The 17,276-nt window shown below is 51.7% G+C and overlaps 1 protein-coding gene across 1 annotated transcript; it reads right to left on the bottom strand.

Annotated features, from left to right (window-relative positions):
* Window positions 1-5,284: 5,284 nt before the first annotated feature.
* Window positions 5,285-16,768, bottom strand: FGF16 (fibroblast growth factor 16). Its single transcript, XM_075720725.1, has 3 exons — window positions 16,474-16,768; window positions 9,858-9,961; window positions 5,285-5,530 (listed from the first exon to the last, which is right to left on the bottom strand). The coding sequence occupies exons 1-3, from the start codon at window positions 16,748-16,750 to the stop codon at window positions 5,285-5,287; spliced, it is 627 nt and encodes a 208-aa protein (XP_075576840.1). The 5' UTR covers window positions 16,751-16,768.
* Window positions 16,769-17,276: the final 508 nt, after the last annotated feature.

Raw genomic sequence — 17,276 nt, 5'->3', positions numbered from 1 at the left:
TTCGCAGGTCTCTTACTCAAACCCAGCCAGCACAGGGACAAGACTATGTCCTTGGTATTTTACTTGATGAGAATTTAATGCCTCCGAAGCAGTTACTTGCTTTGGGGGAAAAAAAAAAATTCAAGCCTTACACTCCCTATTGCACGACTTAGTCCTCTCGGTTTAAGTTCCTCTCTACAATTCCACTTCACGCTGCCATTTTGGCTGCCGGCGCTGCACGGATCACGGGTCTGCTGCTGGGTTTTGCTGTCGGTTCTCCCCTCCTGACTGCAGGTGTGTTTTGTCTTTACCTTAAAAGCAGGACCAGGGGCTGCGTTCGTGGAGCTTCAGCCATCGAATGTGCTTTTCCCGCGGCGCTGCCTGCTGCGTCCCAGCTCCGCGCCAGGAGCCGAGCTCTGCGCCTGCGTGTCTGACGCTGTCTCCCTCTCCGATGGCTGCGCCGGGTGCCTGCAGCACCTGGAGAAGCAGCGCGTTGCACCTACGTTGCACAGTTGCCCGTTAATTACTTTCAGCACAGGTCCCCGCTACGTTGTTTCCCATCCAAGTGGTTTTCCAGCAAGACCTCGGCGCTGCTTTGCTCTCCAAAGAGCAGAGAAATAATTTACCTGCGTCCGCTGGTTAATAAATGATACTGAGATGTCAGGTAATGCAAATATCGCCCTTGGTGTACTGTATGTCCTATGGCTTAGGGGGAGCGCTTGGTAACCTCACTTTATTTCCTCGCAGCACCTTTGCCGTTATAAAGCTTTCTGGATTGAGCTGAAGCCGGACTTGGCCCTGCAGACCGCTCCCCGCCCCGGGATAGTTGGTGTTTCAGCCAACCCCCACCATGTACGAGCTGACTCCAGCTGTTGGGTTGCGGGAGAGGACATCGTCCTTCGGATGAGGTACCCGGGCTCATCTTCCACCACCAGCGCTATCCCGAGGGGCACGGATGTCTTTGTCTCACCACCAACAAGAATTTCAGCCCTTCTCCTTCAGGGATGCTCCACCCCTGGGTGCCCTTTGGGGAACACCTCGGCCACGGTCGGGCAGCTGCGATGCCTCTCTCCGGACGTGCTGCCAGGCGGGGCAGCACCTAACCAGAAAGGCACCTTCGCGGCCCATCGGCGATGACTTTCTGGACTTCCTCCGCAGTTTCGGGCTCTCCGTCACGTTCTCCAGGGGAGGTAAGTCTCTGGAGCCTCCGCTCCTTCCCCTCACGGAGAAAGGAGCCCTGAGGCGCCTGTCCCGCCCAGGAGAGCTCCCCGCAGGCAGCGGGGTCTCTGCAGGGACGCCCTGAGGCCACGTGTGCATTGCCACGCGTCGGTCTGTCCCCTCGGCCCCCTCCGAGACCGTCCCCGTGCCTCGGATCATGCGCCAAAGCTGGGGAGACGGACGCTTTTGCTGGCTTTGCGCTGTGATGTGCTCAGCGCCATGTTGGCTTCCCGCGGAGGGTTTCCCTCCATTTCTGCACCCTTCTGTAGCGAGAGTCGAGAAATTGCCCACCTCTGCCGCCGGCCGCCTCCCTCCTGCTTTGCACAGCTGTTCCCAGGATAATGTTTCCCTTAGAACGTGCCCAGCCCTCTCGGGTGGAAGGAGAAGGCTTGAAAGCAATGCCTTTTGCCCTGTTTACTGTAGTGTTTTCCGACCCACGGCTTTTTGCGTGTAAAACAGCACTGGGGGGTGAAGGGCGCAGCGGGGTTTCTGCAGGACCATGGCCTTTGCTTTCCCTTTGGGAGAGCTTTTTCCGCTGGCCGTTGTAACTTTGAAGCATGCAGAAACGATACGAGCCGAGATCCCAAACATACGTTGACGTTTCCTCTTGCTAATTTAGGAGAGAGTCTCTCAGGTTGAAGCACCGCAAACGTATTTTCCTCTAAAACTTTCCTAGCAGGAGCAGGGGAGCCCCCGGAACCCGTCCGGCACCGCTGGAGCAGCCGCGCCTCGGCCACGGCCCCGCACGCTGCCGCAGCTGCACGGTCCGTCCGCCAGCCCCGTAAAAGCGCCCGAGCCGCAGGAGCAGCCGGCGTCTCCGGTTGGCTTTCGCCGGGCAGCGCGGCAGCTGCCGGGTAACGGCGGGACGAGGCGACAGCCCGCTGCGCCGCGGGACGGCTGGAGAGGTGAGCGCATCCGCGCGGAAGCACCCGCGCTGGCAGCTCCCCGTGCCGCGCAAAATGCAGCCAAAGCCCGCGGTGGTTAATTCTGGTGCTGTTGAGCTCCCAGGTCAGTCAGGTTACTCGTATCTTTGAGTGTTTTGTTGAACCAGAACCAAACCCAGCAAATTCCTGCTGAAAGCAACCATTCAGGTGGGATTTAGCAAAGCCGAATTCCCCCTTTAAAGAATGTCCCACGTGGGAGATGACACCAACCTTTACCAAGGGGTTTCCAGGAAATTCTTTGTGGATTTTGTTGTTTGCAAGCATCGGTTTTTTGCATCCAGATCCCGAGAAGGTGCATTACGTCGTCCCTTGTGCCTGCGCGTCCCTTCGCGGCAGGAGGCCCTGCCGAGGCAGCTCTTCAATTTGGCTATCGGACGAACGAGTCCATCGCGTTGCGCCGCATCAGCTCCCTTCCGAGTTGGTGAAAAACGTACTTGGCATTGCTGAGATCTGGTTTTGACCTTCATTTTGAAGAGGAGGAGCAAGCTCTTAACTGCTAGATTTACCTTCAAGCGCAATGGGAAGCCCTGGCTCGAGGGAGGCAGGCGCATCCTGGGGAGCAGACCGAAGTTCAAGGTCTGAGAGATTCCCCTGCGCGTGAGAGAAGGTCAAAAGTACATTTTAGGACGCTTTTCATCAGCGGTCGTGCTCCCGACATGGCAGCTGAGGATGAGATGTTTCAGCAGTGACTCAGAGGAAGAAGGTAAATAAACACTTTTTATTTCAAACACAGGATTAAATTCCTTCATGTCTGGATCATTCAAGGTAAAGCTCCTGTAATCTCCCCGTCGTGACCCGCAGCCCGTCGTCTGGTGGCTGCTGCGCCCGGCGCGGGAGCGGCTGGGACGGCGACGGGACGCGGGAGGCGGCGCGGAGGGCGAGAGGGGGCCAGGAGCGGAGCTGGCTGCCAGGGCTGCCGCTCCGTTGGCGCCGCAGCTCGCGAAGAAGCTGGCGTGGATCGGCCCTAGGCCAGTGAAACGTTCTGGGAATTCACGGACTGAAGCTGAAGGAGCTGAGGTTTTACCTCAGCTGCTTTGCAAGGGGGAGGCTGAGGAACAGTGCTGTGAAAAATGCAGTCGCGATAAGGAAAACCCCAACTCGAAACCACTACATCTGTGTTGGTACGATTTTTGCACGCTCCGGAGAACCACATTTCCTACCGAGTTCTCATCCATGCTGCAAAGCGCCTGTACAACACCACACTCCTGCTCTCACCATGTGCTAAAAACACCTCTCTCCTGATCACAGGGGACAAAAAAATAAACCAGGATCATTCCTGGAAGCTTCCCCTGCAGTTTTGCGCCATCCCGAGCAGGCAGCGAGGGCAGACGTGTGGCACAAGCGTCACCGCGGGCCTGTGCTGGCTGCTGGGGTGAGCTGCAGAGCAAAGCCTCCAGCGCGAGCGTCCCCAGCCCGACTGGAGAAGGGCCGCAGCTCCCCGGCACGGCGCCGGCAGCGGGTGGAAACGCGGGGCTGGCGCGGGGCTGCCAAAACGCTGGCGGGTTTGGCTGAGCCCAACGGGGAGGCAGGAGCTGCCCCGGGGCCGGGGAAAGGTGATGGGACTGCGTGACCAGGCAGCTTCTGCAGGGGAAAAGGCCACGCAGCCATGAACATCCTGCGGGGATGATCTTCATCCACGGTAATTGCTTATAACTGAGGGGTTTTTTTAATTGCTTTTGCTGCTTTCTACTTTCTCTTCACTGATTTTTCCGTAATGCTTCAGGTGAGTCTCATGTGAGATGTGGTGGTTTTATTGCAGGAGCGATGGGTCCATCCAAACGCTCCGCAGGTGCTCCAAATGTTTCACCACTTGATTTTCAACAGGACAGGGAATCCACAGCGGCTGCGTCACGTGCCGAAGCGTCTCAGCTGCCGACAGCTCAGGCCGAGAGCCGTGCCGGCGCTTCCCGGGCTCACAGGGCCAGAGGCAAGGGAGAGCCCGAGGATGCCGACCGTGCCCGCGAGGTTCCTCCCGTCGCGGCGACGGTGACGCGCATTCTGGGGCAATCCCATCGGAAGGCTACGAGGGCTGAGCCGTGCCTGGTGCTTGGCGTTGCCTGAGGACCTACTTTGCCCATATCAGAGGAAAGGAGAGGGCTGGATTTGCCGTTTTGGGCAATGATGGTTCATTAGACCCCCAGCCGGTCGTTTTGGTGGGGTCACGCTTCCAAGGTCCATTCCAGGTATAATTTGATGTCATCCTTGTACAAGAATTTGGGGTTTGGGTAATTTCCCTCTACCATATGAAGCCTTTTTAGAGGTGGTCTTAATATTGATATTGCTGGGGAAATACTGGGTTAATTGTTACGGAGCGCCAAAAAAAAGGGCTAGCAAGAAATCTACAATATAAAGACAATTTTATTGCCGATAAGCTCTTAAAACTCTTTTTTTTTTTTTTTTTTTCCTGTTTCAGTAGGACCTTATTCTTCCTGATGAAAATCCGGTCATAGCATCTCTCATTAAAAATAAAATTATTTTGAAATAAATAAATATATAAAATAAATATCATATACATTTTATAAATAGTTTTGTCCTTATGCACAGTATCCATGCTTACATCTGAATAATGTTCCTCGCCCCATTCCCACCCCAACAGCAGGAAAAAAACCCCACGCATCAGGACCAGTCCATGTCGCATCATCATCCATGTAGCAAACTCCCGGGCTGCTTAAGCAGGGTACCGTTCGGAAGGCTTTTTCTTAGCCGGTAACCATCCCGAGCTCAGCAGCAGCGTCTGCAGCAGTTCTGTGGTCTTTTGTTTTCTTTCCTTCTCTTCATTTTTAGTGTTTTGGTTTTTTTTTTTCCTCCCCTCCCTAGTGATCAGGTTTGCTCACCTGCTTGTTCCTTTAAGCAACCATAACATTGAATATTCGGCCTCTCTTGTAGCAACCGGGTAAAGAAAGTGAACGAAAACGAAAAGATTATATGTAGGGTTCCCTCCCTTCCCCTACCCCCACCCCCATAAATAACCCAGGTTCGATATACGCTTGAAACAAGGAGGAACAGCAGTGTCTGAATTCAATGTAAGTGCTTTCCTACGTCATCTACACTTTCAGGAACGATGGAATGACTATTAATAGAGTGCTCTGGGAAAAAGCTTGGGAGCCCAAGTATGTACACTGACGGGGCAGCCGCAGGAAACATCACCTGTAGTGGAAGAGGTCTCTGTACGTCGCGGGTATTTTGGCGGGGTCCACAGGCCTGGGTAAGAAGTGAGTGAATTTCTGATGTCTCTTAGTCCTGTACCCCTCCCGGGGGGAGCCGTCCTTGTTCAGAGCCACGTAGTAATGCCTCTCCGAGTCGGGATGCTTGTAGAGGGTTGAGGCGTACGTGTTGTACCAGTTCTCTTCAAACTGCTCTCGGAAAACGCACTCCCGGGTGAGCTTCTTCTGCGTTGGGGCGGAGGCGGGAGGGGAAGAAAAAGACATTTGTGTCAAAAATTAAAAAAAATAAATCTTTTCCGCCTTCCTTCATTTTATTTTCCTATCATTTTCCTAGCTACTACCTCCTCCTGGCTCCCCCGAGGATGGGGACAGCGCTGCCGGGGAGCTTTCCCGCGGGTGAGAGCTGGAAATTAATTAGCAAAATTAAATTTATTTAATTTAATTGGGCACAAGCCGTAGAAGCCGGGACCCAAAGACCTCTGAAGTTGGAGGAGGGAGGAGACAAGAGGAGGAGGAGAAGGTGGGCGCGCGTTTTGCAAAGGTGCCCCATAAAAGAATAAACCAGGGCCCCAGCAAAACTCCCAGCCCGACAGCCGGGTCTCGGCAATGGGGTGAGTTTGGAGCTCGCTGGGGGGGCCGTGCTGTGGCAGGGCCGTGTCCTGAGCAGAGGGCTGCCCACCCGCAGCCACGTCCGCCGGTACCCGCGCACACCCCAAAAACGCTCTCTTAGGTGAGAGGCGACCCCGGGAGAAGCAGCGGGCAAGCGCGTCTGAAGGGTTTAAACGGGAGCGAGCACCGCTTTGGAAGTTCAAGGCACAGAAGAGTATACACTGCGATGGGAATGAAAGCATTCCTCAGGCCTATTCATCTTCTGAAGCGCCGGAGAGCTGCGATGGGAGGCCATAACAAGACCCGGGGAGGTCTGGATGGGGAGCAGCGCTCCGGGAATGTCTAACCCCGGGGAAGATTTACGGCGGCGGTAGGTGATGCGATGAGTGTGTGCCAGCCCACGGCCGGCGCATCCCACGCCGGGCCGGGGGAACGGATGGCACTGGCGTCACCGCGGCCGCAACCAGCCTTCCCCTCCAACCCTTACAGCCGGGCGCGGTCGGCAGCGGCCGTTCAGTGACGGCTTTCCAGTTCATGCCCATCGCTCCTTCCCTCTCCCGCCCGTCTCCCCCGTGCCCAGCCGCAGCGAGGACCTGGGTGGCTTTGCCGGCGCCGCCGTGCCGTGTCGCGGAGGGACCCGCCACGCCGTCCCGTCCCACGGGGGGATTGCCGGGGGGGACGTGGGAGTCCTTTCAGATAAAAGGCAGTCTGCAAACATAGGATGCTCTAATATTACAAACACTGTACCTACACTGTAAACCGTTCGGGTAGGGAATGTGTCTTATCTGCGGCATACAGAGTGCTAAGTAAATGTTATTGCCTGCAGTCGATGTTTTGTAACACAATCCAGGAGCTCACCTGCGCTCAGAACCTGTTTCGAATGCTTTGCTGCTAATTAAATAAACCCCAGGGTGAGTTGTGAGCCCTCCAAAAGCCTGTGCCACAGCCCTTGCCATCTGAGACCTGGGGAACCGGGGGTTTCTCTTCCCAGATCTGCCAATAAACATAAGACTTTTTTTTTTTTTTTTCCTTCCCCTAGGATGCCATCTACTCAGAATAAGTTGGAAACGGCTGACCGGCTGACCTCGTGCGCTGCTGCTTTGCCCCAGTTTACCTGCTCTTCCCTGGGCTGTTCGGAGCTACAGTGTTGGTGTAAAACGTTTGGAGAGCCGGGGGTGACTCTGCAAGCTGCGATTTCTTTCTTTCCAAACCCTGGGATGTCCCCACTGAGCCCGATGCCGTACAGGCAGCGTGCAAGGTGCTGCCCACGACTTTTGCTGCTCTCAGTATCAGCTGCGTCTCTGAAATCGGTGGAAAGCTTAACAGAAATGCTGGTATGAGGTTAACGGGGACAGGCAGAAAAGCTGTCTGTCCCGAGGGGACTCCACGTGTCGCTGCGGGGATGGCTGCCTCTGGCTATACCAACACACAGATCAGGCAAAAGTGGCACAGAGGGAAATAATAAACTTGCTGAAAATTTTAAAATACCGCTGTACTGTCATCTCCTAAAATACATTGTAATGCTAATGCTGTTGTTAGGCGCTGTTTTATGGACCTTTAATTAAGAATACTGTAGTGGCTTTCGATTTCGAAAAGCCATCATTGTACAGCCCATGTATCCCGGATTTTAAAACTCCAGGGTTATTTGGGGACCTGGCTCGTGACTTCTGCACGGTTTGGATCAGCGGTTTGACTGCGTCCCTGCAGCGCCCAGTCAGTGTATTGTCTGCTGTACAAGATGCAATGACAGAGAGAAAAGTCCCATGATTATGTCTTCAGGTCAGTTCTGTTTCCAGATGAAGCGTTGTAGAATGTTACCCTATTTTTGTTTCTGCGTCGTAACGTGCACGCAAGCCCTAGAATTTAATTAACCCATCATGAAACTGTTGATTCATGATCAGAGCTGCAGGGCTTGAGAGCACAGACGGGAATACGCAGGCTTGCATCCTCCTTTTCAGCAGGCACAAGGAAAAGCTGCGACTCCAGGAGCTGCCGAGCAGCCTTGGGGTTTGACAGGAGAGGTGCTGCTGCACAGTTGTAGGCTCCAGCCCTGCTTTCTGAAGCGTGCTTTAGGATTTTTTTTTGTGTTTTATGGATTCCTGGTGATTTTACTTTTTATCTGTCTTGCCCATTTGTAATTTAACCGCTGTCTCAGCATTTAACTTTTGTTTGGGGTAGATGTTATTACAGAAGTGAAGTGGAAAAAGAACAGTTGTGGGTGCATGCTAGTATTTGATTATCTCATATAAACATCAGTTAAATACCGAAAGGGTCTGTGGCAGTCTCAGATGGGAATGGGAGAAGAAAAGATGACAGAAACTTGTGGTTTACTGTTACTGTTTGCGAAGCAAAGGCTTTCTGAAGGCTTCTCTATATGCAGAGATCACGAGTTTGAATTTCTACGCTATGAGATTGATCTGATTGGGTTAGAGGAATTACGTGCCTTCCGCTTTTGTTTAAAACTGGTTTATTTTATTTAATTTTAAATTGATGGTGATCCATCCTTAAAAATCAGTATCCTCACGTAGGGTAGTGCTGTGATCTAGAAAGAGGCATTTAAAAAAATCACACACAGGTGGTGGGTCAAATTAAAGGCAATGGGGCACCTGAAGAAAAAGCACCAAAGTGCAGCAGCTACAGAAAAGGAAACTTAAAAATGCCTATCTAGAATGCAATTAATTTTTCAAAATAGAAGTGATTCTTCTAGCTAACTAGAAATAACTATTTTATATTGAGCTGAGTTAAATAATTAGGAATTGAGTTAAATTAACCTGTAGGAAGCACCTCTACCCAGTTGTTAAGACCTGACATTTTGATGACAAGTCTTAACACTTAATTAAATAGAAAGAAGCAGAGGAGAGCTTGGCTCTCTTCAGGCTGATGGAGACTTTGCCTGTGATGCCAAAGCTCTTCACAGCACCCCTTCCCCGCAGTCCTGGCTGAGTTCCGCAGAAGCATTCGCTCCATGTGCCGGTGATTCATCCAGCAAAACCCTGAGGTACGCTCTCTTTTTTGGGGCTGGCTCATCAGAGCACCTGCCCGGGTTCAAAGTGGTTTACAGGGCGGTGCAGGTTGGGTAACGTTGGGCAGAAAAGCAGCGAGGTGGACCTGAGCTGGTCCCGGCTGCGGCAGCACAACCCGCGAGCCACGGCTCCAAGGGCATGGCCCAAACCAAGGGGACAAACCACAAATTCGCAAGCTGCCACTAGAAACCTGACCCTGGATGGGAAACAGGGCGTCTTCTGCTTTCTCCATCCCACAGCAGCACAGGATGAGGCAGAATCTGCTTGAGGTGATGTTAGGAAGAGTTTATAGGTATTCAGGAGTTTATGTGGAGTAATAAAACTAACAAGGGGTTTACACTTGGTTTTTGGCAAAACACGGAAAATTTTAGTCTTAAAAGGGCACTTCTAGAAAATTATGAGCAACTCCCCTAAAGTCCTAAAAGGAGTTGTAGACAATGTTGTAATAAAATAACACTCAGACCACAACTTCAGCTTCCACTAGTTAAAAAGCTCTAATAGAAGTGTAAAATCTGCAGATGGGTGCAGATCCTGATCACGTGGAGAATAAAATTGATGTGTTACTCAGGCAATGAAAACACGAGTAGCCCCTGGTTTTATGCCAAATTCCCCTTCTGCCTTTAGCTGGCCATTGCCACACGGTTCTGAAAGGCAAAACCTCGGTAAGCCCCCCCAGCTCCCCCGGCACGGCCCCAAGTGGTGTCCAGGGGCTGGGCACCACCACGGGCTCTCGCCGCACGAGTGTAACCTCCCTCCGCAACCCTATTTCATATATATATAATTTATGTTATAACAACAGCGGCATCGCGGGTAGGATGGAGCCCAAGGACTTGGGAGGCCTGTGAGAGACACAGCTTGTGACACCAATGTATTGCTGTGTCTGATACAGTGTTGTAATCGGCACAAAACCTTAAACTTACCGACCCATACAGCTCGCCTCTCTCATTCATGCCGAGGTAGAGTCCTGAGTCCACCCCACGGATGCTCACCAGCCCCACTGCCAGGCTAATAAACTCCAAAATCCCTAAAACAGAAAAGAAGTCCAAATCATACAGAGGATAAAACCAACACCAGGCTCCAGTGACAAACGTGAACCAGCCTTTCCCAGCCTTTGCAGAGCTTCCTACAGATCCCATTTTTCTTATTTACAACGACACAGTTCTTAAATCTATAGTCCCATACGCGTGCAATCTCTGACTTCCACTCTAGGCTTCTCCCCAGCATTGTGAATTTGACTTGCCCAAGAGCAATTACCTTTGCTAACAAGAAAAGGTTTCCTAGGTTTTCTTGTTTTGGTCTTTGGGTTGTTTTTATTTTTTTTCCCCCTAACTCTCACCAAGAAGACAGATGTAGAAACTTGTGCCTGGCCCACTAGAGATTTCAGAAGGCTTTTACCACACCGGGTTTTATTCTTCGCCAAAAGGAGAGTGATTTATGTTGCCATGGGGTTTCTGGATTGAGATGATATTCCCACAGGTTTAAAAGTGATGAGGTCAATAAAAATAAGTAAAAAGCAGTAGGAGAGATGTCTGTGAGGGCCACCTTCATCCTGGCACTCCAGTGGGGTACTTGCTGCCCCCAAAAGTATATACAAGCCGCAGGGATAAAACCCAGCTTCAAAGACACGCAGGTAGAAATGCACCTTCATCTGCAGCCTTCGGAGCCGGGGAGCTGCCGGTCCTTCCTCCGTCACCCCCTGCCAGAACCCCCCTCCTGCCCTGTATGTCCTGCTGCCTGCCCCGGCCTCGTGCCAGCCCCTTCCCGGTCCAGCAGCATCAGTCCTCACCGTCCCCGGCCCTGCGAGAGCAATCGTTTTACCTGTGGGCTTCAGCCTACAACGATGGTGTCGGACACTTTAAATAATGAGGGGCAGCCTCATTTCCTCAGGCAAAGAAATTAGCAGGGTCTGCCACACTGCCTGCTGCACCCCGGCTGCCAGTAAGGGGGACGGCAGCTGTTTTGATGGAGGAAAGATGTGGAATAGGAGAACCCTTGGTGAAGCACTTAAAACCAAACGGCCCCCAGGTAGGTGCGTTTTTAACCAGTTTGAACAAAGCCGACTTCGCAAGTGGTGGAGACCTTCCAACTTCACAGGAAAACCTCCCAAAGGCATTAGTGGGACTGTGTTAGACTCTGGGCACCACACGCTAGAGGTCACGGGCAGTCTTTGCCCATGTCCGGTGTGGAATTAATTAGCTGGGAGGTAGCAGCAGAGGAAGGAAGAGGGTCTTGACCATCCCATCTAATGACTGGACAAGACACCTGCATTGACAGGAGGACAAAGTCGCTCTAACCTTTAGCGTGGCTCCAGGTCTCTTAATATAGCTCCCAAACCGGCCAGTCCTGAGCGATTGCCACTCTGATCAGGTTACCTCGCAGAGCTCCTCTTAGAAGTATGCCTCGAGTCTAAAATCACCGTGTGACGCGCGGCCACCTGAGCCAGCTGACTTCAGCGGCAGTCGCAGCTCCCGGTCACCCCTCATGTGCCTTCTGCTCGGCCAGGCGCGGGTGAGAGGAACTCTCAGAGGATAACTGCGTCACCGCCTAAATATAGGACAGACCAGACAGCGATGGCCACCTCTGGCCCCTTTGCTCAACGCGGACTCGTCAGTCAGATGCTGGCAGCTAAGCTGGGTGCAAGAATTAATTCTTCCTACCTTATATCAGACTTTTTGTCCTCCTTTTGCCCTGCCTGCTCTGGGGCTCGTGCATCGAATCCAGCCCTCCCTGCAGCCAGCCGGTGCGGGGGGAGATGAAATATGGACTTGGGAGCAGCAATTCCTCGAGCCAAACAGGGAAGCAAACGACAGAAAACATGCTTTATGGACCAGTGCAGACATTTTCCAGGCTGAAATATGCCCAGCTACACGCCCCGGCCTGGGGACACATCTTGCCTTCAGAAACCCCAGGAGCAGGCAGTGCAGGCAGGGAAGGCAGCCCTCCCAAGCCAGGCAGGCAAACCAGGACCCTGGCTCTGCTCTGCTCGCTCCCTGGTAGTTATTGTGGTTTCTTATCTGAAAGGAAGCATGAATAGGGAGGGAAGAGGCGTGGGATGAGGGGTGGTCTTCTGCCTCCGCTACCCACCAGTTCTGACACGTGGAGGGAGTTACGGAACTGCTGCGTGCTTCCATTTTCCCATCTGCAGGACAGAAATGATGACAGCCACTGTGCGAAAAGGAGGGAGTGAAGGAAGATTGACAACAACTAGAGAGTGTGTGAAAAGTAATACAGGGGGAAAGGAGGAGTACAGGGATACCCAGAAACGGGGCAGTCTTTCCCTGGCTGGAGACAAGTGGATGTTCAAGTGAGCAATATCTGATAACTGGAGAGCAGCTGATCGACCTTCGTATAGGTACAAACACAGTCCTCAGCACCAGCATATTGGGTTTTTTAATTTGTCTTCTGTCACCCCTGGGAAGCAGGAAAATGCTGCTGGTCCCATTTAGAAACTGAGGGATGTCTGGGGCAGGGAAACCAAGAGCTTTTCTTGAGTATACCCACAAGCACGCTCTGTACGTGGTATGTGGACCCAGGTCTTCAAAGACCTGGTAAGGAGCAACCCAGGAGCAGCATCAGCATCTCCCCTCTCTGAGCAGGTGGGTGAGAAATCCCTCATCTGGTGCGCAGCGGGTGAATACTTGCTGGTTTTGCAAACGAAGTTTCTTCAAGGTGTGCCTGTGACAATCTCTTCTGACAATGGCCCTTGCAATATTCCCCTTTTCTGATCTTTGAGTGGCACTTAGAGACACGCACGGAAGACGACTATGTTGAAATAGCATTAAGAACGTAACTTAAACCCTCAAAAGTCAGGAGACGGAGTGAAGGCTGAAAAAATGTGGGCGGATATCCATCCTGTCCTTAACTCACTCCAATTGCTAAGACAAAATTGCAGCTTTGTACATCTGATCTCTAGCAGCACAGGGAGCGGCCACTGGGGCCAGCTCAAGAATTTGCTTTCCAATTGTAGCGGTGTGTTTTTGTGGTAGAACATGGGGTTTTTTTTTCCTTTTTCTTTTTTCTTGGAGGACTTGCCTCTTTTTTCACTCTTTGATTAGTCATTCTGTTTGTTCCTTCAGCCTTTCTAGATAATATTTGGAGAGATTTGATTAAGACTCTGACTGGATTCATTTACCACCAAAGCACTGAATAATCTCCCGAGCTTTGCCGTGGCCGGACCCGCACACTCTCGCCTTACTACAAACCATCCCTCAAAGAACAATTCAGCCCTTGCACCTGTCTCTTCTTACATGACTATATTCAGGAGCAGGGGCGCAGAAACATCAGACGTTGTATTAATGGCTACAAACCTAAAGCTTCAGCTAAAAACCTCAACAACTGTTCAGCAACAGGTGCACTGCGGTCTGAATGTCAAAATCTACAGCAAAACTTTCTCTGGAGGTTTCAGCAGCTTCTCTAGGAGACTGTGTTACAGATCCATTAGCGGGTTCGTACCCCAGAAGAGCTTCATTTGCTGCCTTTATTGGTCTGCAGTACAAACTCAAGGCCTTTTTCTCTCCTCGCTTGCAGTTAAGAGTAGCACCGTTGGTGTCACTTGTTTAACGCTGCTGTAAAACAGACACGAGGCAGAAAAGGAGCAGTTCCTCCTGGCAGGGATTTTCCTGGCGAATTTAGCTTGGTTTCACTCTCAGGATTCTCGTAGGGGCACTAATGTCAGTCCGACCCCCCTCCAGATTTTGACCGTCCTTTATTTCCTTGTACAGGAAGATTTGTAGCAGATGCAGTGGGAGCAGATACATCTTTGAAAACACTTTATTCTTTCTGGGATGACTTAGGCGGAGCTGCCAGTTCAGAGAGCAAATCTGGGCACTTCTCTACTGTGAGAACGAGCTTTCTTCCAACGATCCTGGAGGGCTCCACCAAATTTTGCATTAAGCCTCCTTTAGGAAAAATAAGCTGCGCCCCATTGTTCTTGCATGAATTTTTACAAGTATAAAATACCGCATTCCAGAAGACAGGTGTTATTTAGGAACGCTCCAGTCCTCGACAGATGAGAGGGAATAGTCACTGTGATTGCTGAGGCAGTGTGGGGAGACGATGCTGCTACCTCCCCTGTGTCCTAGGGGCGCATCCCCCGGATGCCGTGGTACAAAAGAATCCCTCCCTTAGCCCTCGCCGTTAGGACCTTGGTACTCTGTTCTGCATCACCAGGGCTCTGGCTCTTTATTTTCTTCTCTGGAGGACTTGGATGTCTTGCACATCTGGTAACTTTTGGGATGGCTGCGCATGGGAGGGTGCAGATACTGTCCGTCTTTTCCTGAACCCCTTCCAGTATTAGGAGACGGGGATGCAAAGTCCGGTTCCACCCTACATCCCATCTGCAGCTGGATACGTGCCTCTGCTGCGGTGTCGCAGCCGTCCGTGGAGCACGTTAATTATCTGCTCATGATACCGGGGAGCACCTTCCAGCCCTGTGGGCTTGATCCACCAAACCACCACACTGGATTTCTAAGTATTTCCCCAGATGCCCCTAGATTTAAGGCAGCTTTCAGCTGCAAGCCCGAAACCCTCGCCTAGCTCTGCATCCCTCACCACAGTTTTGTAGTTCCCCAGAATCGCGCAGGCTGCCTATTTCTGTAATAAGTTACTGCTCTCTGACTGCTGCATGCAAAATTTAGGAATGCATTGATACATGACATCCTAATACGAACCATACCAGTAACATTGGAATTTAAATATTCATGGCTACTGAATGCAGATGGTGAATACTGCGTGCCAATACGTTATTGCTTTGAGTCTCTGCTGAAGCGAGGTTTAGTCCAACTTTATCTGAACACGAGGATTCCAGTCTAATCCTTTGGGGCTTTGTCTTGCAATTACAACAAATAACTATTTATTTTACACTGCCTCTGGGAAAACCCTGAAGCAGAAAACTATAATATTTTATATCTGAAGTCTGGTCTAGTTTACGTAGCTGGATGCTGACTGCTAAAACACTTAGGGAATGCCAGTGTTTCGATTTATTGAACGCACCGTGTGACTTAAGCGTGCAAAATTCATGAAAAGTTTTAGCCCATTTAACGCAGTTTTCCAAAGTTTGTTTGGAAATACACTAATTTTACTTGCTCTTTATAAAAAAACAGAGCCGAGACAAAATGCTGCCATTTGAAACTGGCTGTTTACTTGGATAAAGATAAGTAAAAAGGACTGATAGAAATACTACGTGGCAGATTGAACTAAAACCAAGCAGATGCAATGGGTTTGCTTTCAGTTTAACGTGGAAACCCATCACGTATCGCAGCATGAAAGGTTAAGAGATGCGTGTCTTTCGGGAGGTAATTAAAGAACGCTTGCCCCACGAGCCTATTAGTACCTGACTCTGACCTGCAGGTTATGACTTTCTTGTTGATTAAGGCAGGGACATGCTATGCACACACCTGGTGTTTATGGAAAGCGCAGTACGCAGATAAGCTTCTCCAATTGTTCCAAAAACCTGCCTTAAACTACCAACAAGAGCAGCAGCAGCGTTCCTGAAGTATCAGAAAGAACCGGTTGCAAAGAATTAAAGGCAAAAAAAAAAAAAAAAAGAATTCCTTTCACTGAGGAGTTAAATCACTTGAAAACTATAAAAAGTCTTGCGAGCGCTCCTTGCAACCTGTTGACAACACTGCTGAGATCACTGGCATGGGACTTGTTGATAGCTTACACAGACACCTGCACTAGATGCTGAAGTAGCGGGAATTTTTCTTAGCTGTGCTCAAACTTACTGTACTTCTTCGCCTGTGGCTTGGGATGCATTTTTTGAAGATTACATACAGTCTCATTAGAGATCCCTGCTCTCGTGTGACACTGATACAGGCGCTGCAGTCTTCCAGCTGTATCCCGGGCAGCAAGGTAAATCCACGGTGCTCTGCCTATTGTTCCATCTTCTCCTTTCTCCCTGAGGTCCCCCAAGCGTTTTTCCCCCTCCAAGCTTCCCCTTCCCTTTCCAACAACCTCCCCAAACCGAGCTTCTGACACCCATCCAGCCAACCGATCCCTGCCCGCTTTGGGGAAGACGCTTTTCTAGTGCGATTCATGCAAGTAAAAGAAATCGGCTCGCAAATATCTGCGGAGGCCAAAAAAAAAAAAAAAAAAAAAAAAGAAAAGAAAAGGAGGAGGGGAAAAAAAAAACCAACCCACCCAAACAAACGAAAAAAGCTAGGAATTTCTTTTTCCAGTGCGCTCCCTCCTTTCTTCCGCCTCCCTCACCGCTAACTTCAGAGGCACAGCTAGAGCTGGCCACCCCTCCCCTTTTAAATTTTAATATTTTTTATTTAATCCTCCCCCCCCCCCCCGGCTAAGGCACGTTTTTGTGCACCTGCAGAAGGGCTTGAGCGCCGGGAGAGTAGGAAATTCGAAATAAAAAATCCCGCATCGCTGGGGAGTGAGGGCATTTGTTTAGGAGCCTAATTATATCCGTCCCGGGATGATTTATATTAGCGGGGTAATTAGTTCTGTGGCGCGGGGCACCTGCTCCCCGGCCGGGCACCCAAGCACCCACCCGGGCACCCACCCAGGGGCCCGCCGCCCCCTCACCGAAGCGGCTGTGGTCCTGCCGGGTGCCGTGCACCGTGCCGTTGGGGAAGATCTCCAGGTGGAAGCCGGTGCGGCAGTAGAGCTGCCGCCGCCGCAGGATGCCCTTGAGGTGAGCGAAGTCGGTGGGCGAGCCCCGCTGCAGCCGCCCCTCGATCTGCCCCAGCCGCTCGTTGAGGAAACCGGGGGAGTCGGCGAGGGGCAGCCCGGCGCCCAGCGCGGGGGGGAAGCCGTGCAGGTCGGGGTCCAGCGCGCCCAGGAAGCCGCCCACCTCGGCCATGGGGCCCGCGGGCGGGCGCGGCGCGGCGCGGAGCGGAGCGGAGCGGCCCCCTCAGAGCGCGGGCTGCGGCCGCCCGGCCCCGCGCTGCCGGCCCCGGCCCGGCCCCGCGCTGCCCGCGCCTCCCATAGCGGGATGTGTCCCGCGGTCGGATGCAAGCTGCACTTTATATACGTACACACTCCCCTTACATTGACATATTGGATATTTAAATGCAAGCCACACCTCACTGGCATCCCCTTTGGCTATTGCTTTTTTTTTTTTTTTTTTCTTTCCCTCCCCCCCCCCCCTTCTCTGATCCATTTGGCTTCTTTTTTTTTTTTGGAAGAGGAAAAAAAGCCAGCTTCACTCCCTCTTTTTATTATGAAAAAAAAAAAAAATGGCAGGAAAAAGCTACACATCGCAGTGAGGCATAACAGCTCTTGGCAGGTCCCCGCGAAGCCGCCGATGAAATCATGGAGCCCCCGCACGCAGCCGGGGATGCGGCGCTGCCGGCTCCCGCCCCGGCTCCCCCGCACCGCCGGCGGCC

Source organism: Pelecanus crispus, chromosome 13 (genome assembly GCF_030463565.1).
Source record: "Pelecanus crispus isolate bPelCri1 chromosome 13, bPelCri1.pri, whole genome shotgun sequence".
NCBI lineage: Eukaryota > Metazoa > Chordata > Aves > Pelecaniformes > Pelecanidae > Pelecanus > Pelecanus crispus.
Note: the sequence above shows the minus strand (reverse complement) of the source record. Positions and strands in the feature narration are given on the sequence as shown.

Coding starts and splice junctions, on each gene's coding strand:
- FGF16 (XM_075720725.1), bottom strand. CDS start 16,750: ATGGCCGAGGTGGGCGGCTTCCTGGGCGCGCTGGACCCCGACCTGCAC. Junction 9,962..16,473: donor GCAGGACCACAGCCGCTTCG/GTGAGGGGGCGG, acceptor TTTCTGTTTTAG/GGATTTTGGAGTTTATTAGC. Junction 5,531..9,857: donor GAGGCGAGCTGTATGGGTCG/GTAAGTTTAAGG, acceptor GCCCCAACGCAG/AAGAAGCTCACCCGGGAGTG.